A 20,757-nucleotide genomic window follows, 5' to 3' on the forward strand; every position below is an offset into this window, starting at 1 on the left:
GTTTTTCTTACAAAAATTCACCGCATAGGCTTTTGTGGTAAATTAATGTTAAAAACGCGGTGAATGTGGTGAAAAAATAATTCACCGCTATTTGACCCCAGGCCTAAGTGTCAACGCTGAAAAACGCAAAATTATGTAAGATTGGCGGTGAATGAATTGGATGTTTGTAAAATATACGCTTGAGAGCCAATCCTGCATAATTTTGTGTTGAATTTAGCGTAGATCTTACATAATTTTGCATTGATTTTATATAGTTCCGCGTTAAATTTAGACATGATCTTACCTAAGTTTGGGTTCCAAAGTTTAGATCTTACATTTTTTCGCCTTAGATTTATCCTAGATCTTACATAATATAGCATTAAAATTGGCCTAGATGTTTTATAATTGCCTGTTTATTTTAGCGTAGATCTTAAAAAACTTTGCAAAGAAATTAGCGTTGATCTTACAAAATTTCGCGTTGAATTTAGCGTATATCTTGCTTAAATCAAAAATGCAATGGAGGGTTTCAAAAAAGTAAATCTTCTGGCTCAATAACTACTTCAATTCCCAATAAAAATTCATCAAAATTTGCGGTTTTTGTTTTTGACTCTTGAATAAAGAAAAAACTGAATGAACGCTGTTCAAAAGAGAATAAAAATGTTTGTTGAAGGAAATTGTCTGTATTGAGTTGTCTGATGTTTCCTGGTTTGGCAAAAGCAAATCAACTGAAGAACTGATTCAGGTAAAAAATTTTCAGCCGGGAATTGGTTGAAGACAGGATAAATTTTTGTGAGAAATGCGGTGGAATGCGGTGAAAACAAACATTATTCACCGCGTAATTCTTACACCTTTTGGGGTCAATTGCGGTGATATATTTATTCTCGGTAGCGGTAAATTGTTTTTCTTTCACGGTTAATCGAGAACGCGGGAAAAAAATTTTACTACAATTCATCGTATGATCAAAAATGTAAAATTGACGCGGTGCCATTTTTTTCACCGCGTTTCACTGCACTTTTTTTTTAAAAAAGTCATTGCCGAACAACAAACGGGATTGAAGCGAAACAAAGGCTCTAATATAACAAATTACCTCGCTCTCAGGTTACGAGAAACTGATTTTCATGATGTTAAAAACTTCAGACACCTGCTTTCAAATCAAAAAATTACTTCCAAGCACAGCTAATGTCTTGCAGTTAAGTCTATTGAAATTTGCTATCCAGTTCCAGCGAGTCAATCTGTGATACAATGAGTTTTAATGCTAAAAACTTTTGACAGCATATTGACAAAAATGTCTCAGTTATTTGGAATCTTTGGTAAAAAACTTATCTCTAATTAACAATTATACTACCTCATTGACAGTTCAATCAGACTTGCTGCCCAGAAAAAATCACTGTATCTCAGATGTTCGTTCAGCAAACTGTTACTGATAAGTTCAAATAGAATTTTAATGCTTTTCAAACTATTGATTTTAGCGGTAATCTGCAGATGTAGTTGAAAGCATTAAAAATACTTAGAAAATACTCCTTATAAATCATTTGTGTCCCAACTTGAGAAGTTTGAGTTTAAATTAGGCCAATTGAGCCGTTTCCGGTTTAATCAGTTTTGTCAGTTTTCCTGAGGTTTTGCAAAACAGCCTGGAAAAAGAAGCAGTTAGCCATATGGTAGTGCTACTACAGACCAACTAGCCCTCTCTTTATTCCTACACTTTTTCACAAGATTCATCTGAAGCAGTTTGGACGTGACTTTACCTAAATTTGTGTTCCAAAGTCTAGATCTTACATATTTTCGCATTGAATTCATCGTAGTTCTTACATAATTTAGCGTTGAAATTAGCGTAGACATTACCAAGTTTTGTGTTGATTTTAGTTTCGATCTTACATAATTTTGCATTGACATTAGCGCTGATCTTGCACATTTTTGCGTTGAATTTAATTTTCATCTCAGGAAATTTTCATTGAAATTAGCGTTGATCTTACACAATTTTGCGTTGAGCTGTGCTCTCTTATGACCTCAACCATCATATTTCGTTCATCACCGCTTCCTCAACAAAAATGAATCAGGATAAAAGATTATTGGGTGTTGTCTAATTGTCTAAGTTGTTTGGAATCTTTGGTAGAAAACTTATCTCTAATTCACAACTCTCCTGTTGTCGCGCAATTCTCCCGTTTTCGTCCAAATTCTTTGCCATTGCAAATCTTCGCACAATACTTTTTAGTTGCTCCTTAATGGCTTACTTCCATACTGCCTGAATAATTTTGCGAAACGTTCAAATAAATGCCTACACATCATCCAAGTGTAATTGCGACAAAAATTATTTCACTTGGACGACGTTTGTTGCTAATTTATTGTATGCAGATGTCAAGATTAGAAACATATAGCAAGCAATCGGTTGGTAAAGAAGTAAGTCAATTATATATTTTTACATAAAAAATAAGAATTCACATTAGCGCTGATCTTGCACAATTTTGGTTTCAATTTAGCGTAGATCTTGCTTAATTCAAAAATATAACACAAAAATTAAAAAAGTGGTATCAACTAGCTCAATAACTACTTCAAATCGAACTTAAAATTGATCAAAATTTGCGATATTTGTTTTTAGTCTTTGAAAAATGAGAAAAAAACAGAGTAAAAGTTGCTCAACATTGAAAAATGCTTGCTGAAGGGGATTGTCTAGAGTGAGCTCTTTGATTGTGCCTCGGTTGACAAAAACAAATCAGCTGAAGCACCAATTCAGGTAAAAAAATTTCCGTGCGGAATTGATTGAAGACGCGATGAAATTCTGTACGAAATGCGTTGAAAAGCTGTGAAAACAATTAATTTTCACCGCGTTTTTCTATTATTCTTATTATTATTTGTATTCACCGCGTTCTCCGTAACGTTGAATTATTTTTTTAACCGCTAGATGCAGTGAAAAAATAATTCATCCCTACCGTGAAAGCGGTGAAGAGAAAAGTTCACCGCAACCCACCGCATTCGCTCAAAAAGATGTGACAAATACTCGGTGAAAATTATTTTATTTTCATCACATTTCTTACAAAAATTCACCGCTAAACCTTGAACCGGCGGGAACGAAACAGAGGCACCACTCTTACTAGTTGCCTCGCCGCAGGGTTACGGTTTTCAACATATCGAAGACTTCAAAAAGTTGTCATCAAATCAAAAAGTTACTCCTAATCACACCCATTGTTTTGCAGTTAACTGTGCTTAAAATTATCCGGTGTCAGCGCGTCAATGTGTGATGCAATAAGTTTTGATGTTAAAATCTTTTGACAGCATAATGATAAAAAGTTGTCTCAATTATTTGGAATCTTTGGTAAGAAACTTATCTCTAATTCACAACTATACTATCTCATTGACAGTTCACTCAGAATTACTGCCCAGAAAACATAAGTGTATATCAGATGTTCCTTCAGCAAACTGTTACTGATAAAATTAAAACAAAATTGTAGCGCTTTTCAAGAGATTGTTTTTAGTGGTACCCTGCAGATGAAGTTGAAAACAGTAACAAAATGCTTTAAGAAAACATACATTTGCTGGAGAAGAAAAAGCTTTTAATCTGTGATACAACAAGTTGAGTTGTCAAAATTTTTTACAGCAAAAAGTTGTCTAAGTTATTTGGAATCTTCGGTAGAAAACTTATCTCTAATTCACAACTATACTATCTCCTTCACAGTTCAATCAGACTTGCTGCCCAGAAAACATCACTCCATCTCATATGTTCCTTCAGCAAATTGTTACTGATAAGTTCAAATTGAATTTTTAGCGCTTTTCAAGAGACTGTTCTTAGCGGTACCCTGAAGATGTAGTTGAAAGCATTAACAAATTGCTTTAGAAAAAGTACACTTTCTTTTTCAAAACCCCACCCACACATGCGAAATCAAACAGAGATTTGAATGGCCAGTTTATATTCCACTACCAACTAATAGCTTCGTACCACAGGTATGGTATTCCGTCCCTTAATTTTTATGTTTTTTAACAAGCTGCCCTCAAATTTTTTTGATGCAATTACAATGCCGATTGATGTTGACCTGAAACTAGTTTTCAACTGATTCAATTAAATCCTTAGAGGCTGTAAAATAGCATGTTATTTAGCGCTGCAAAAACTAAAAAAACTAAAAGTCTCTTGCTGAAAATAAACAAATGGCGAAATGAATCAATTGGAAAAGAATCGGGGCAAAAATTTCTATTTCTCTTTCCGTAATCCACAAATAAATCAAATAGATTTTTGTTTTCATAGATTCATTATCAAAAGGTAGTAGAGCCTTCTTAAGACCTCAACCATCATATTCCCTTCATCAAGGCTTCCTCAACAAAAATGAACCTGGATTAAAGTTGATTTTGTATATTTGAGTGTATTTTAGCGTTTAGAGTGTATTAGTTTTGAACGGCGGTTAACCAGATGCTACCAATACATCATTTGTGTCTCAACTTTAGAAGTTTGAAATTAAATTTAGACAATTGAATTAATGGACGTCGGTTTTTATGTGGAATATATTAGATTCTCCCGTTGTCGTCCATATTCTTTTCAACTGCAAATATTTGCACAATATTTATTAGTCCACCCTCAATCGCTTACTTCTATAATGCCTCATTTTTGTTGACCCTATCCATGAAGTTCTGCAAGGGAAGTGCCTGCTGCTACCGAAAACGTTGCTCATGTATTTTTTGAGCGAATTAAACTGCTACAATCCAATCTCTATCTTGATTGTTTGAAAACACTAAATAAGGTCGCTAGCTGTTATTATCGAATTAATTTTTAAAACAATGAGTTAGCAATGACATCTTTCCGATATTTGAAGGACGTAAATTGTACAGGGATAACTTGAAAACGACATGAAACAGTTTCGGTAAAAAATGAGACTAGAACTGATGTAATCCGTTGTTAGCAGCATTAGGGCAGAAATGAGGAATCACACCACGATGTTTGAAAGTAGACTAAATGAAAAACTTGATTTCCTGTTGCAGAGACAGGACAGACCACTGCGGCACGGCTACGATAGAAATTTTATGATAATTGAGTAATTTGAACTTCCAAAATTTTTACTTGAGGTCCTATAGTTCGGACATACAAACTCTGGCAGTCAAATTCAATGAGACGCACCTCCTCGCACACGTTAACTATTTTGTATATGACCTGCGAGTGATCAGCACGGATTGTGAAATTTTTTTGTGAAATTCAGTTCTTTGTAAAAAAGGCATGCAAAAAATACGAAATGCAAAAAAATTACAGAAACTCGAATGCATAGAGAAGTGACAATGTACATGATAACCAAGAATTGGCTTGCGGTACCATTAGACAAAGGCTGTGCATTCTGCGTGACGAGGTCAACGTACAGAGAAAAACTTGAGGATGTGCTAAACTCTGACCATTTACAAAGAAACCAATGGAGCGGAGATAAAATTTTGACGAAAAACGAAAAACTTATGAAAATTTTGCTGCAACAATTGATGAAGCAAGAAAGTTTAATCAGTGTCAAAACTTATTAAATACTCTGATCAACTGGTTCACAAGGAGCCAGCTTTATGGGTTTCCAAACGTACCCAACGAAAATACACCTCTGCTACCCGTTCTTTCGATACCTGGTAGCAGTTATGAAATTTTGAACAGATTCCTTGCACTATAATTTTGTAGAATAACGGGCGCATATATTGAAATCAACACAAACGATGCTAGGAAAGCTTTTGATTCTTTTTCTCTTGAGGTAAACTTTTGTATACGAATGTCACGGTTGTAGAGGCTACAGAAATTGATCTAAAAATAACTTTACTCAAATGTTCATTTTGAAGGTAACGGCTTCTGATACGTAAAAACAGATGGTCTTGTTATCAGTTTATTATGACAATCAGAGCATTTGTGTTTTGGCGGCACTCTATGTAATTGATTGTCATTCAATATTTATGCTTTTTCATATAAAAGAAAACGGCTTTGATCAACTCAATGGACGAAACAGTAAGACCCCACTACGAAAGATAGCAACAGAGTATTTAAATTTACCGCAAACTTTATTTTAAACTCATATCAATATGCAGGGCTCTAGGAGTCAAGTCTGGTGGCTGAAAAAATACTAAACCGATTAGGCGTCTAACTTTCCCTCACACTATTGATTATCAATCTCGTTATACGTTTAATGACGCAACAGCCTCTGAGACAGATATCTGCGCTGCGTAGGGGTGCGACACTTATCTTCGTCCAAATGTATGTTATTGCGTCCCAATATTTGTCATCTTTTCTTTCAAATATTTTGGTTGGAAACTGCATTACAGAGCGTGTTCCTTGCGCCTCCCAAGCTATAGAACATGAGCGGAAAAAATCTATGTTTTTCAAATTCCTGAATTGTTCATATTTTAGGTTTTCGATTGCCTCGCAAAACTTTAAGCGTCCTTGGCCTCTTTGCGGCACGACTTGGCAGACGTATTAATAATGGTCAGTCGAAGAAAACTCTGTGGCCCCCTTTGCACAGTAGATAGCATGCGTTTGTGTAAAGTTTTCGCCACTTTCGGTGTCTTCTTTGCTTCAAGATTGTACCGAATGCACAAACAGTAGCTGAATTCCAATTCTGTCAACGTAAAACCGTAGCATTTGAGTTGCAAGGTTGGTGGCCAGTTCAATTTGTTTTTTTTTCAAGCTAAAAAAAGAGACAATTATCCACGGGTAAATTGTGGAGAACATCTTTTCTTACGATTGTCCATCTCCTTGATATGAGCGTTGCCCTCTTCTTACAAATTTCTTTCCTGTATCAGCCAAATACTCCTGATATCTTCGTTTCCAGAACGCTCGACAGAAGCGAGCAACGCAGTGGAGTCAGACTTGTATTCCGTTGGCTCCCTTATGCTGACTCTAGCCTCAGGGGTCAGTTGCAGATACAAATGGCGTGCGCCTTCATTGATGTACGAGTCAAAAAAGGATGACAACAAGAGCTTTTGTCTGTTTGTCTTGGCATCAAAGAAAATGCATCGAGCTTTAGGAGTTGTTCGTGAAACGAAAACAATCTTTTGCAGAACACATCCTTTGAAAAATGACATGCGTTTTGAAGATGTTTCTGCAATTTTTTAAAGATTCTGAAGTAGAAAGGCCAGAAATGTTTTTCATTCACAGTTTATCCAAAATGCTTATCGTGCTTGGATTATTTTGTGAATGTCTTGAGCAGATTTGGCAAGCTTCCTAAAGCACTGCCATTGTCCGCGTACCCCTTTTAATGTTATGCTTGCATTTTGCATGCGGGCAATTGTTGGCCTGTATGACAATACCGTACACTGCCATGACAAAAGCGTTTTCCTTGATGGCGCCTTCAAGGAACAGCAAACAAGAACTGGCCATAAATAGGTCGGATGGGGCCATGTATGAATGTTCAGCAACACAGCTCAAAACAATTCAAACATTTTTTTGAAGAACTATTTTTCGATGGAAGCAATTGAATGCATTTGTGGCGTGTAGTAGGGTTACTGCTTCGTTTTCATAACATCGTAAGCAGAACGCATTAAAAGTATGGCATATTAAATTCTGCAAATTTGGCCCTGGTAGAGCTGGCTATTTCGTCCGAGAAACTGTAGATCCTTTTTTATGCATTTTAAGATATAGTTCTTAATGATACGGCGCACAAAGTTTCCAAAAAAAAACTCTGTTCTGACGGCAGCGCTCTATTAAGTTGTATGGGAAGACAAGCGTTGCAGGCTGCTAAAAGTAAGTAGGATCCTTACGGTGGCCAACATGATGGCAATTTTGGAAAACGTTCAGATTTGTTAAGAAATCTTTGTTGTAAAAGCTATCACGTTCTAGCAATTGAAGTCATGACCCAACATGGACGTCAAAACATACGTCAGGCGTTATCTCTGCAAACGTGCTTACGATTTCCGTGTGCTGCATGTGAGTATAATTCCCACTTACATAGTAAAACTCATGCGTTAAAGCAACGTTTTTTTCCGCAACCACAAGCAATGGTTGAGTTTTTTTGCTTCAAGATTGTACCGAATGAACAAACCGTCGCGGAACCCAGATCTTGTTAATGTAAAACCATAGCCTTTCAATGGCAATGCTGAGAGCCAGTTCAATGTTTTCTTTACTAGTGCGCGGCCAACAAGATCAGGATTGTCTACAAGTAACTTATGGAGAACACCTTTTTTCTGAGCCTCCATCTTCTTGAGTCGAGCGTTGCTTTCTTCTTGCAAATTTTTATCTCTATGAGGTGAATCTTTGTGAAATCTTCATTTCCAGGAGTCTCGACCGCAGCAAACAATGCAGGGTAGTCAGTAACGTGTTTGTCAACTATCTGATGAGAAATCAACCCTGCCGAGTCGATAGTGAGTACAGCTGGCGTGCGTTGTCTGTTATGAGCGAGTCAATGAACGATGCCAACAGAAGTTTTCGAATTTTTTTCCTGCGTTGAAGGAAACGTTTTGAGCGTTAGCATTTGCTCAAGCAAAGAAGGCAAGTTTCTGCTGAACCCCTTCAAGAAACTTGAGTAGGCGTTTCGGAGAGACTCACGCATATCTTCACTGCCAACATCTGATCAGAAAACCTTATCAACATCAGTGCTCCCATACAATCAGTAGGTTTTTCGTAGCATTCACAGTATATCCAAAATGCTTACCATGGATTTTTCCGTGAAGGTTTTGAGCATGTTTTGCAAGCTTCCTAACGCACTGACGTTGTCCGCATGCCAGTTCTAAGTTATGCTTGGGTTTTGCATGCGCTCAATCATTGGTAGTACGGCTATACCGTACATTGTCATGACATTAGGATATTAGTGGTTGCTGCCGACTACAAGCAGGTCGGATGGGCCCGTGTATGAACATTCAGCAACAAAACTCAAGGCAGGAAAAATTTTTAAATGGTTTAAATTTCTTTTTGTCACTTGACGCAATTGAATGCATTATTTGTTCAATAAGAATACTGTTTTATTATCGGGAAACTTTTAAGCAAGCTGCTTTTAAAGTATGGCATATTAAATCCCAAATTACTGGCCTAGTCAGAATTCGCTTTTGCCTCTAGAAAACTCCAGATTAATTTCTATGCTTTCAATGACCCACTTCTCAATTTCACACCTTATCACTTCTTCAAAATTGACTAGTCTGGCGTCAGGGTTTTTGTTGAGTTGTATGAGACGACAATCTATATATGCTGCTGCTAAATTTTTATCAAGAGATTTTTGGTTTCACAACTGATGACAAATTTGTATTAACTACACTGTCTTTATCAAACCAATTCCGGCATGCAATGCATTCTGTTTGATCTTCGAGTTTTCGTTATGTAGAATCAAACTTGTATTCTCTAAGGACATTGCGGGATGAATGACTGGCAGATTTAGAGAAGAACCATAACAAAAGATTTTAACATCCGTTCAAAATACTGATTACCATAAAATGGGAAAATAACACTGGCTTTAAAAAACAAATTATAAGGAAAAATATGTTGCAAAAATTTTTGCCTACAACAGATGGTAAAAATTTAAACATAATATACTTGAAGAAAGAATTAAGATGTTTAGCTTCTTATTTTTGTGAAGTTTTTTAACAGACGAAATGGTACTGGTAACAAAAAATTTTGACGGCCTAAAATTAATATACACAATTAGAACAACAAACAGTGCAGTCAATAGTAAATTCATTGGGATAACGTTTGTGGTTGATAAAATTTGCGATAACAACAACAATTTTCAATTTTTGTGAAAGGCGAGGAAAGAAAACGTTCAAAAGGTATTTCGAGGTCAACAAAAGACTTCGCATATCTGGGATCAAAATATTTTGTTGAAGAGGTTCCTAGAACAAGACACTCAGCCAAATTTGGCATCTAATTTGGTTTGAAGATCTTCAAGTGCACCTAAACTTATGAGAGCAGAACGATCAAACATAATATAACATCAAACAGATAGTCTCGTTAGACGTAAAAGGCTTATGCATGAATGTTGCTGCTTCCAAAACAATAGAATTAGCTTTAAAACATTTTTTTTCAAGTGGACAAGCTCCATATATAAGAATATCAACATTAAAACTTCTGTTAATAATGGTTGTGACGAATTTCCAATCCAAATGTAACAATAAAGGCAGCTACCACGTAAAATGACTAGCAATGGACGCATTTTTTGCGATGATATTGGCAACCATTTAAATGAAATCGCTCAAAGATAAATTAAAAGAAGAAAGTTGTGTTCTTGAGCCAGGCTTGAAGAAAGATCCCAGTGAAAAATGTCTCGGTTGTTCAAGAAAATTAGTTCGCAATAGAAAAGGAATGAGGAGTGAACAATATGGAATGTGGTTTCATGTGAACTGCCTGAAAAAAAGCATTGAGAATAAAAAAATAATGGGTTATTAGTTATGTTTCTCTAGTCACTGCAACAAATCACCCAAAACCGAACCCAAGTTTGAGAGAAGATTTTTTGGCAATATTTTAATGATATCGTAGGTACCACAAAATCAACAAGTGGAAAATGACTCAAAAAAGTTAACGCATTGCATAAAAACCTTCAGTTTACATTAGAAAGTGTAGAAACTGACGGCGAGCTGATTTTTCTGGACGTGAAGATTTGTTTTGACAAAGAAATTAAAATTTCATGAAAATATGGTAAACTTACTGATACCTCTGCATTGCTTAACTTTCGTAGTTGTGCCCCATTGCAAAATGAGAAAAAAACAAAGCAAATAACTGTGCATAGGATTTTTTGTTGCACGAGTAAGGCAACAAAAACCGAAAAAAAACTCGTGCAACGAATACCACGGGGCGGGAGCTGACACTCAAGTATAGTTTGACATTTGAGTCGCCGTGCTTAGAAAAATGTTTTAACACGCAATATATATGCAAATAAGCCAAAAAACAAATTATAGTTGGATAACAGTCCCTCAAAAACAAATATTTAGCGACATGTTTTGAAAATCGAAAATCAGAAGTCTTTGAAAGTCCTAAAATTTAGAGTTAAATGATTTGACCACTTTCAAGAACTCATGATCTTTAATCTTTATAAAAATAAATGATATATTTTCATTTTGTTTGAAAAAATTCAGAAAATAAATATTGTAAGAGAAACGCTTTTGTCAAAATAAATTTAATTCTGGTTTCTTGAACAAGCGGTTTCCAATTTTACGATCATCGTCAGCTTAAAACTTTTTCACAAATTGTAAAAGTATAAAATTATTATGTATTTACAATTGTTTCAGACCTTAATTTAAACAATTTTAGAATTATCCTAAATATTAAATCGAAAATTTTTTTAAATACAATATTTAGCATATTTACAACTCATATTTACATCTGTTAAAAATTTGTTTACAAACGTTTTTATTCCAGATTTTTCGATTTTGGTCATGCTTTTGAATTCTTAGGGTATTTCTGAAACTGCCCCAAGCCTAATTATCCTTCTATTGTTGTTATTGTACATTTCGTTTTGTCATGCACCAAACAAGTTTGCCTCACCTTCCCATTCCTTAGTCGAAATTATGATTTGAACTAGTATTTTATCCTGAGTTCCCGCCCCTTTTGGTTATCGCGAGCGTTCATTCCCGGCTTCAACTTGCTGATGCTTATAACTTCGACGGTTTTGAGCCCCCTACCGTGCAAAGCGCATCCAGATTTTTCCATTCAAAGTCATTTGTGGTGCCACTACATTCAAGTTGCATGCAAGCCACTTAGGTTCCTCAATTTGCTTGCAGAGTTTTGTGTAATGTAACCTCGGTATTATACAAAAGTTGTTGATTTATGATGAGATCTAATGTTGCTATTCAAATGCTATTTTGCTGTTGTTTTCAATTCACCTGTCAATAATTATTTTCTGCCAATAATTATCTTAAAAAATGCTAGAAAAATTCAAAAAGGTAAAAAGATAATCAAAACACGTTACTGTATATATGCATATCTGTATATTTTTTGTGAACAAGTTCAATACTCCTTGCGATGCAAGTTATTGCGAAAACTTATGAGTAATTTAACAATTTTATACCAACTTTTTACAGTTTTAAGCTATACAAACAGGTCGATAGTGAAAATAATACCTGTCAGGAGGGTTATATTGAAGATGTGATTTCAAACTAACGGGTTTTAAGAGCAACCATGCACATATTAGCAGTGTTATCTCTTTCTCACGCATTGAACAAAGTGACTTTCGAAGGCAAGAGAGGAAAGTTGCCCCATGTCACATCAATTCCCGGCCTGAGTCTGAACCCGAACTAAAAAAGATCCTGAAAAACATCAGTTTTTTAATAGAAAATAGCAGAAGCCTTAGAAACCGGACAGATTTAGTATTGTGGCACGATACTATTAACAACACAACTACAAAACACGGATACAACATTTTCAGGCATTGTGACCCGGACGACCTCGTGGAGTACCTGCAGCAAAACATGTTCCGTTTTGAGGCTATTGTCTATTGTACATGTAATGGAGCACCTGATATTTTTAAAGATTTGCTGAAAACAGGTATTTTGGTAATCCAGATAACCATGCAATACTTTTCCAGACAAAAACAGCTGATAATTTGTGTTCGAAGCAGTACGGACAATTACATCAAGAGGCTGAACTGGAATTTAAGACGTTGGACATTATTTGGTGACACAGTTGGAACTTACGCAGTTTACTGAAGAAAGAAAAGGTTAAACCTAAGGAGGGAAAACGTCAACGTCAGGCAAGAGCGAGGCGAAATATAAACGGGGCCAACTTGTTACTTACAGAGTTTGTTGTTTGTAGTTCAGGTGAATCTTCTGTAAAAATCGATGCTCCCTGTGTTGGTCGAAACGTGTCCTCAAAAAACTGATAAATTGAAGATTTTTCTGGAACGTTCAAAAAATTTAGAGAAGCGGGAAAATAGAAATGGTAGAATTTATTTTCTAGAGAAATGCGTTGAAAATGATGTTATACCAGACTTTCCAAAATTCCGTGTTCAAAAAAATGATAATTTCTTTGATCAGGCCGTACGTGGTTTTCAAATTAAGCTACTTAAAACGGAACTAAACAAAGCAAGAGATAATAAAGCAAATCTTGACGCAAGAGCTGACAGTAGTAGGAGTGAACTGTGTCAGGCTCTGAAAAATTGCTCGGTTCTATGGCCTTCAACATCCGCTTATCTCTCCGGAAAATTAGTATAGTACATAAGGTTGGATGCAAAGTTGAAAAAGCTGTCTGTACGTCAGGACAAGCTCCAAAATGAACAAAATTTTGATTCCATCAGAATACTTGACGACTTTAGCCTACCAACTTTTCTTAAAGGTGTTCTGTCCTACGGCCCAAAACATCCAATCTGCAACAAATTCAATGAGGTTCAGTTTTTGACAGATAAAAACAAACTGGTCCGCACGCTCCAAGAAAATGAAACTGATGGTGAGAAACTGTGTTGTGAAATTGAAGACTCTACAAAAAGGTACGCTAAAACTGCCACAGAAACACCCGCTGACAGAGGGGCTGTGAAAGTGGCGAAATTTTTGCAAGATCACGAAATCGGGGCTGTAACTTTTGATAAGGGCACGGGATTTAGTGTGATGAATAGGCAATCATACCACAAAAAGCTGGCGCATGTTTTGTTTGCACCCAAATTCAAGAAATTGGTAGAGCAAGGGATAACAATGCTCTGAAGATTGAAAGAAACATCAACAACGCGTTGCTTGATGTGACCAAGAGCTCTTTATTAAGCAAAACATCTATCAAAAATTGCGTTCAACAGGAACACAACCCGCGAGACGTTATGGTCTAGCAAAAGTGCACCACAGTGGATTTTTTTTACGCCCAGTGTTGCCTATACGGGGATGTAGTTAATACAATTTGAATAAATTCCTCTGGCCACTTTTTGATAAAGTACCTGGCGCTAATACTGAGACAAAAAACTAGAATCCATACAATTAGAACTTGATAAGAGCATCGTTTTTTGGGATGCGAGGAGCCAATAAACAAATGTCCCTGTTATTGGAGCAATTGAATTAGCCTTCAGGAGCCTGTACTCTAGTGACCACGCCCTTGATATGTCAAGATCTACTTTTAAGACACATTTGAAGCTAGCTGTGACAAATGCTTGTTTTAAATGCTATGACAGATGGTTTTGTCAAGTGGATGGCTTAGAAATGATAGCATAATTTGCAGTAACTCTTGCTAAAATTTGAATGAATTCATTTGAATATCAGATCAAGTCAACAAAAGAGATAATCAATAAGATCCCTAAAAATGATATTGAGGCCTGCCTTTACTGCTGCAACCACAGAGTCACCTATAGAGGATAAAGAGTCGAATGTGACAATTGTGAGAATTGGTTCCACGCAAAATGCCAAAATATTGATGATCAATTTTACGCGAAAATGAAGGACAAGGTGTGGTACTGCTCTAATGGCCAGAAGATAAACAAATTAGATAGTGAAGCGGAAACTGAAAGACAATTATCCTTAATATATTTAGACGATGTAATTTGCAAGGTAAATGGTGAACCGAACACCTTGCTCAGAAAAGTAAACACCTTTCTCAGGAAATTGTAATTCACCATGGAAAAACCTGACGAAAAAGATAATCTAACATTTTTAGACATGAACATCAGTGTAATTAGCTGCAAAGAAATTAATTGCGAGTGGTACAAGAAACCAATTGATACGGGAGTTGTCTTGAATTTCCGTAGTTTTGCACAAATCCAACATAAGAAGAATATTGTACAAAGGACAATTCACCGAATTTATAGAAGCAATAGCACACGGTAAAATTTTAACATAGCTCTGAAGGAAAATGAACGTTTTTGGCTAAAAAAGAACAATACCCTCAAATTCGACTTCCAAGATAATCAACGATGCTTTACAGAAAATCATAAGTAAACTTTACTTGAAAATTGAGGCGAGATGGTACAACTGAGGGAACAATAAATGACAGCGAAAGATGTTAATACATTATTTTTCTACAGTATCGAGGTAACATCAGCCTGCAATTGAAAATCGGAGAAAAGATGCTAATTGGCCACCATTTTCACAACGCCAAAACTTTTACTTGCCTACGATCCCTGAAAATTGAAGTCTACGAACTCAGTTTTTGTGGATGCAATTCCACCTATGTCCGACAAAGCTGTCGACATTTTGCCACGAGATTATCTGAGCATCAAATAACCGATTCACCGGTGGAACAACATGTAGTAGAATGTTGTGGGGCTCTCATGGCCTCTAATTATAAGATAATTGGAATCTATTCTTTTTCGGCCCCAACAACTTAATGAGCATAAATATTCTACAGCCCTCACGGGCACGTGCTATTTTCGTACATAGTAACGTGCTATATAACAACATATAAATTGTTACCGGGGGTCATAAAAACACTGGGGTGCCCAATTAGATTAGATCCGATAATTGATCAGTGCCAGGATAGCGAAAAACTTATTACCATAGAAGCTCTACACAGTAGACGAAAGCCACAACAATACGCGGGACGAGTACAAAAGTAGAGAACTAACATGGGATATTTAAGTGCAGAATGCATGTTCTGCCTGAAAATTTTCGATTTGCCATGCGAGCAACGTTATTTTGTGGATCAAAACGAAAATCTCCTATTCAAAAGTCATTTACAAAAAGACGCATATCAAGAGTTTCAAAGTTTTTTTAAACATTTTAACAAACTTTAAGGTTGAAAAGTGTAAAAATTTTAGAAAAATTCGAAAATGTAAATAGATATTCAAGACAAGTTGCTCTATGCAAATTTGTAAATATTCATATAACAAGTTTTAAACTCCTGACGATGCCAGTTATTAAGGAAACGTTCGAGTAATTTAACAATTTTATATCTACTCATAACACTTTCAGCTATATTTTCTAATGTCTGGTTCACTATTTTTGTAGTCCATTCATCTGAATACTGAATTCTGGTCCAGCATGTCTTGTTCTTTTCAAGCGCCTGATCGAAGGCCAACAAATTAGAGGCTGCGTGGAAAACCCTGTGAACTGTACCTTAAATCACATTTTTCTTATGCTGAAGCTGTGCGCAGCTGCGAAAATGGTAATATTCCTCTGTCAGTGGGTTTTTGATACCAATGACAGTTAATTTTGTAAATTGTTAATTTTATATTCGAAGTAGGTTGATTTAGTAGGTCAGAGAGTAAAGTTAATAACCTGACAATGCTAGTTATAGCGAAAACGTTCGTTTTTAGGTTTAGATATAGACTAATTGGCTTTTCTTTTAAAATAAAGTAACCTGAAGTTATTAATGGCTAATTATGTTTGAAAAACAAATTTTGTCTCTAAGGGTTGTGAGCCAGCGTCAAGGAAAGTGAGCCAACATCATCAAGATCATTACAGATATGGAACTATATAATTAGTTTATCACAACTATTAGGCTAATTCCTATGTAATCGGAAATTTAAATTTCTCTATGAAATTGGGGATCTATTATGTTTTGGTCCCCCACCCCCAGCTTAGTTGGCTTATATCTCTTACGTTCCCCAGGCGCACGTGCTTTTTCTTTTTATAGTAACGTGCTATATGACAACATATAATTTGTAAGTGGGGGCATAAAAACATTGGGGGGGGGGGCAAAAGAGAATAAATCCGGAATTGGAAACGGCTATTCGAACTCTCTTGCTCCAAACAGCGATTGACCCAGAAGCTTTTTAGATGAAAATGTCCGGGGACAAAATACTCCGGCTGTTCTTGTACGTTGTCTTAGGTAAGTTTGCAATCAACCCTGCAATTTTCGCATATCAGCGTTTATTAGTTTTGAAAAAATTGACCTCTCTTTTAAATTAATTTGGTCTCATTTAGGTCTTGCTGTTGTTGAATGCATACCTGCTGAAAGTTTGACCCGAAGTCGTCGACAAAATGTAAACAACTACAACACAATACAGACTAACAACAATTGGCTTGACATAAAATACAGCGCTGCAGATCTTTCTGATATTCCTCCTGGGTTACAAGGTAAGTATTTATAAATTTACGATTTTGTTGTTTCAATTTACTTTGATTGCTTTGGAGTAGTTTTCTGTCCATTTTGCTCGTAAATCTGACGTTGTAAGTGGCATCAATAGAAAGCTCATTAAGTGTTTTAACTAGTAGAATTTCTGGAACATCGCATTTGTCGTGAAATGTTGAGCAACGGATATTATTTCATGTACCTAGAGGAAAACAGAGATGAGGCAAATAACAAAATTCGTAGTACAAATTCTGATTCCCTGATTTGCCCAAAGAATAATTCTATCCCCTCTCGTATATGCTAAGCATACTCCATCCATTTGTTGCAATTCGGCTCCCCGAATTTGTTTTGTTTGCATACGATGCAAAGCCGATCAAAAAATTGTAAGTAGAGCTACAATCGGATCTCGGTAACATCTTTGGAGTATTGTTAACAGAATGAACTATAACATGGACATGAAAATTCCGATTAGATATCAGTGGCAAAAGTTTTTTTTTGGAGGTAACTTCATCATATTAAAAGTCTTGGAAATTTCACTGATACAAAGGTTATGCGACGGTAGGGCCCAGGAATCTTATGCGCTTGCAAAACATTTCAATCAAAATTATACTTATTGGGTATGGTATAATATCAAGATATAATACAGGCGATCAAAAAAATTCAGAAGCACATGTTTTTCTTGTAAGTCACTGATTTCTTTTTGTCTTGAAACTGGTTGACTTTTCGCGGATTATTATTGAAACTGTTTGAACTTGTATTCAAACTTGAAACTGTATCCAAAACAAACGGATGTATTTTGCTGTATGAGTTCTGGCATTCGAATAAAAATAGGCTAAAACCCCCGCCTTTCGGATGTCACCTTCATGTCTTTAGCTACCAAGAAGATGTTGCCGGAATCTCTGGGTTTTAATTTTACCAAGACTTGTTAGTATGTCAGCTGGTTGTTTGTCTGTAGGAACATACTCTAACTTCAGTTACCTCTCTCGCACAAATCCCTAAGATAATATACTTTGATTGCAAAATGCTTAGTTTTACTATGGCGAGAAGTTTGATTACTTAGTGCGATACAGGCTTGATTATCAACAAACAAATCGGGTCGGCTTGGTAAAGGATGGTTGACTTCAGCTAAAATACCCTTCAATTATACCAATTCTTGAGCGGCTGAAACACATGCGTAAACTTCAGCCTCTGATGAAGATGTAGCAATACTATTTTGGATTTTACTTGCCCAATTAATTGAGCCAGAATTATTGCACATATTAAAACAAAAGCCTTTTGCTTTTACGATTAAAGTTCCCAGCCCAGTCAGAGTCGCTATAACCAGCCAAATTATCATCCACGGATGTCGCTTTCCTGAAACTTATATTTAGATGTTTTGTACCTTTTAAATATCTTAGTACATGTTTAGCTGCAATCCAATGCTCCATTTTTGGCACTTCAAGAAAAGAACTTAAAGCATGCGCAGCCTGTGAAAGATCGGGTCGTGTTGATAGTGCTAAATAATTAAGGCTACCAACAAGACCGATAAGTTGTATTGTCAATATCATCAGTCTGTGCAAATTTAGTGAGTTTGTGTTTTTCTGCAAGAGGTGTCGATACACTTTTGCAGTCGCTCATTCAAAATTTTATCAGAAGGTTATCAATGAATTTTTCCTGGCTGATTTTAATTGTCCCATTGGAAAACTCAAATTTCTTTCCCAAAAACCATTTGAGATCAGAACATTCACTAATAATGAGTTTGTTTGACATCTTTCCCTCAAACCATTGGTAAAAATCGGTTTCAGGACAATAGAAAATCGTATCATCTACCCAAACGCAAATCATTGCCGAACTGTTATTCCATTTTTTAATGAATGAACAAGGATCATGAGTGCATGCTTCAAAACCTATGGTTTTTAAATGTTCTTTAAGAGTAAGGAACCAATTTCTTCCTGACTGTTTTAAACCGTAAATGCTTTTGTTCAATTTACAAACTAATGGATTACCGTCTGGGTCAAATTTTTCAAAACCTCCAGTTTGAAGCATGTATACATTTTCCTCAATTCGTGCATTCAAGTACGCTGTTTTGATGTCCATTTGTTTGGGAGTACCACCTAAATTTACCACTATTTGAAGTATGATACGTATGGTACTCAGTCTAATGGTTGGTGAGTATGCGTTTTTATAGTCAATGCCTTGCTGTTGACTTTAACCTTTTGCTACAAAACGTGCTTTGTGTTTAGTGACATTACCATCAGTATCATTTTTGTTAGCAAAATGCCATTTGCTCTCAATTGCTTTCACATTTTCTGGAAGAAGAACTAACTCACAAACGTGGTTTTTAATTAACGAATTATACTCTTGTTGCATTGCGTCTCGCCAGTTTTCGTTTTTCAAGGCTTCAATTGTATTTTGAGGTAGTTAAGTATGACATTTCAAGATTGCCTCCACTTCTGCAGAAAACTCAATTATGATTGGTTAAGTCGAGCAAATCTTCGAAGAAGGGATATTTGACTCTTACTGTCTCCTCGTTTAAAATTGCAACAGGTTCATTGCAAAATTCTGTCTCATTAACATCACCAAAATTAATATTTGCCACTGAGGGACCTTCCGACGAAGAATTGCGGTCGTTTTTTGTTTTACAAAACATCACATCGTGGAATTTTGCATTGCGAGTTTTTGTGATCTTGTAATTTTCTTGTTCGACTGGATTTCCTATAATAAACGTTTTGCTATAATTTGAAAATCACAGAAAAATACCTTCTTGAGCACGATGGTCAAGTTTTCCCCGAAACTTTTTCGATATAGCTAAAGGCCTTACAGCCAAAAACCTTTAGAAACGTTTGGTTTGGATCCATCCATTTTTTCGCAAGGTGTTTTTTCAATTGCTGAGTGAAAACAGTAGTTTTTGATGTAAAAAGCGTAGTTCATTGCATAGTTCCACTATTCTTTTCACAAACCTGCGTTATCCAACAAACATCGTGTCATGCCGGAAGTAGTCCCCCATTTTCTCTCTACTTTGCCATTTTCCTCGGGCGTATATTTTCCTCACCTTATTTTCACGACAGAACCTGGAAAACTGACTAGAGGAAAACTCGTTTGCACCGTCACTTACCAGTGTTTGAGGTTTACCTAAATCTGCGGAAAACTGTTGAAAATACTGGAGGCATTCGTCACGAGTTTTCATAAAGTATATTTTCGAATATCTGGAAAAACTGTCAACAAATGAATTTGCATATGTATGATTGTCAACTGATACAGGTGTTAATGGTCCTAAAATATCAACATGAACAATATCAAGCGCATTGTTTGCTCTGTCAACACTATCTTTTGGAACCGGATTACGTTTTGCTCTGTTTAATTCGCAAGTGTCACACTTCAATTCACTGCTATCATTTTTGTCAATTTGCATTCCATCAACATGGTTTTAAAATTTTATCAAATCCTGAAAATTATTATGACCTAATCTGCCATGCCAAAGTTTCAATTTTGAAGAAGCTAAGCATTGTTCGTTGCAAAAATCATTTTCTTGAGTCTCATGATTAATCAACTTGGCACTCCATCGGGATAGTTTGTTTTCTTGCATCAGTGGAAAAACAGCGCCATCTCTTGTTACTATTTGATCGTTGTCTCCAAATTCCACTTTATTACCGGAATTTTTCAATATGCTCACTGAACTTAAATTCTTCCCGTAATCGGGAACAAAATGAGCTTCTGACAGTTATTTTTGCTCTCTTTCCCTTATCCTCACTCACATAAACTTCAGCCCTACCCTCACCTTTAATTTCGGATTCAGAATTGTTTGCACAGCCAACAGATCCCGAAAAACTTTCATCTAATGTAGCAAACAGTTCGCGATCTTTCAACATGTAATTTGTACATCCAGAATCAATTATTATATTAACTTCATTCGTAGCTAAAACATTGATATCATTACTTGCGTAAAAACAAAAACCTTTTTC

At 36.0% G+C, this 20,757-nt stretch overlaps 1 protein-coding gene across 2 annotated transcripts in view; it reads left to right on the forward strand.

The window, feature by feature from the left end:
- Positions 1-5,452: 5,452 nt before the first annotated feature.
- LOC142349757 (uncharacterized) overlaps positions 5,453-20,757 on the forward strand; it is a 99,844-nt gene continuing 84,539 nt past the window's right edge. For both annotated transcript variants that reach the window (XM_075401514.1, XM_075401515.1), the window contains exons 1-3: positions 5,453-5,464; positions 16,519-16,573; positions 16,669-16,821. In XM_075401514.1, the coding sequence (XP_075257629.1) occupies positions 16,522-16,573; positions 16,669-16,821 (205 nt within the window). In that variant the 5' untranslated portion in view covers positions 5,453-5,464; positions 16,519-16,521. The remainder of the gene's footprint in view (positions 5,465-16,518; positions 16,574-16,668; positions 16,822-20,757) is intronic.

The sequence above is a fragment of the Convolutriloba macropyga genome, chromosome 11, assembly GCF_964194025.1.
Source record: "Convolutriloba macropyga chromosome 11, txConMacr16.3, whole genome shotgun sequence".
Classification (NCBI taxonomy): domain Eukaryota; kingdom Metazoa; phylum Xenacoelomorpha; order Acoela; family Convolutidae; genus Convolutriloba; species Convolutriloba macropyga.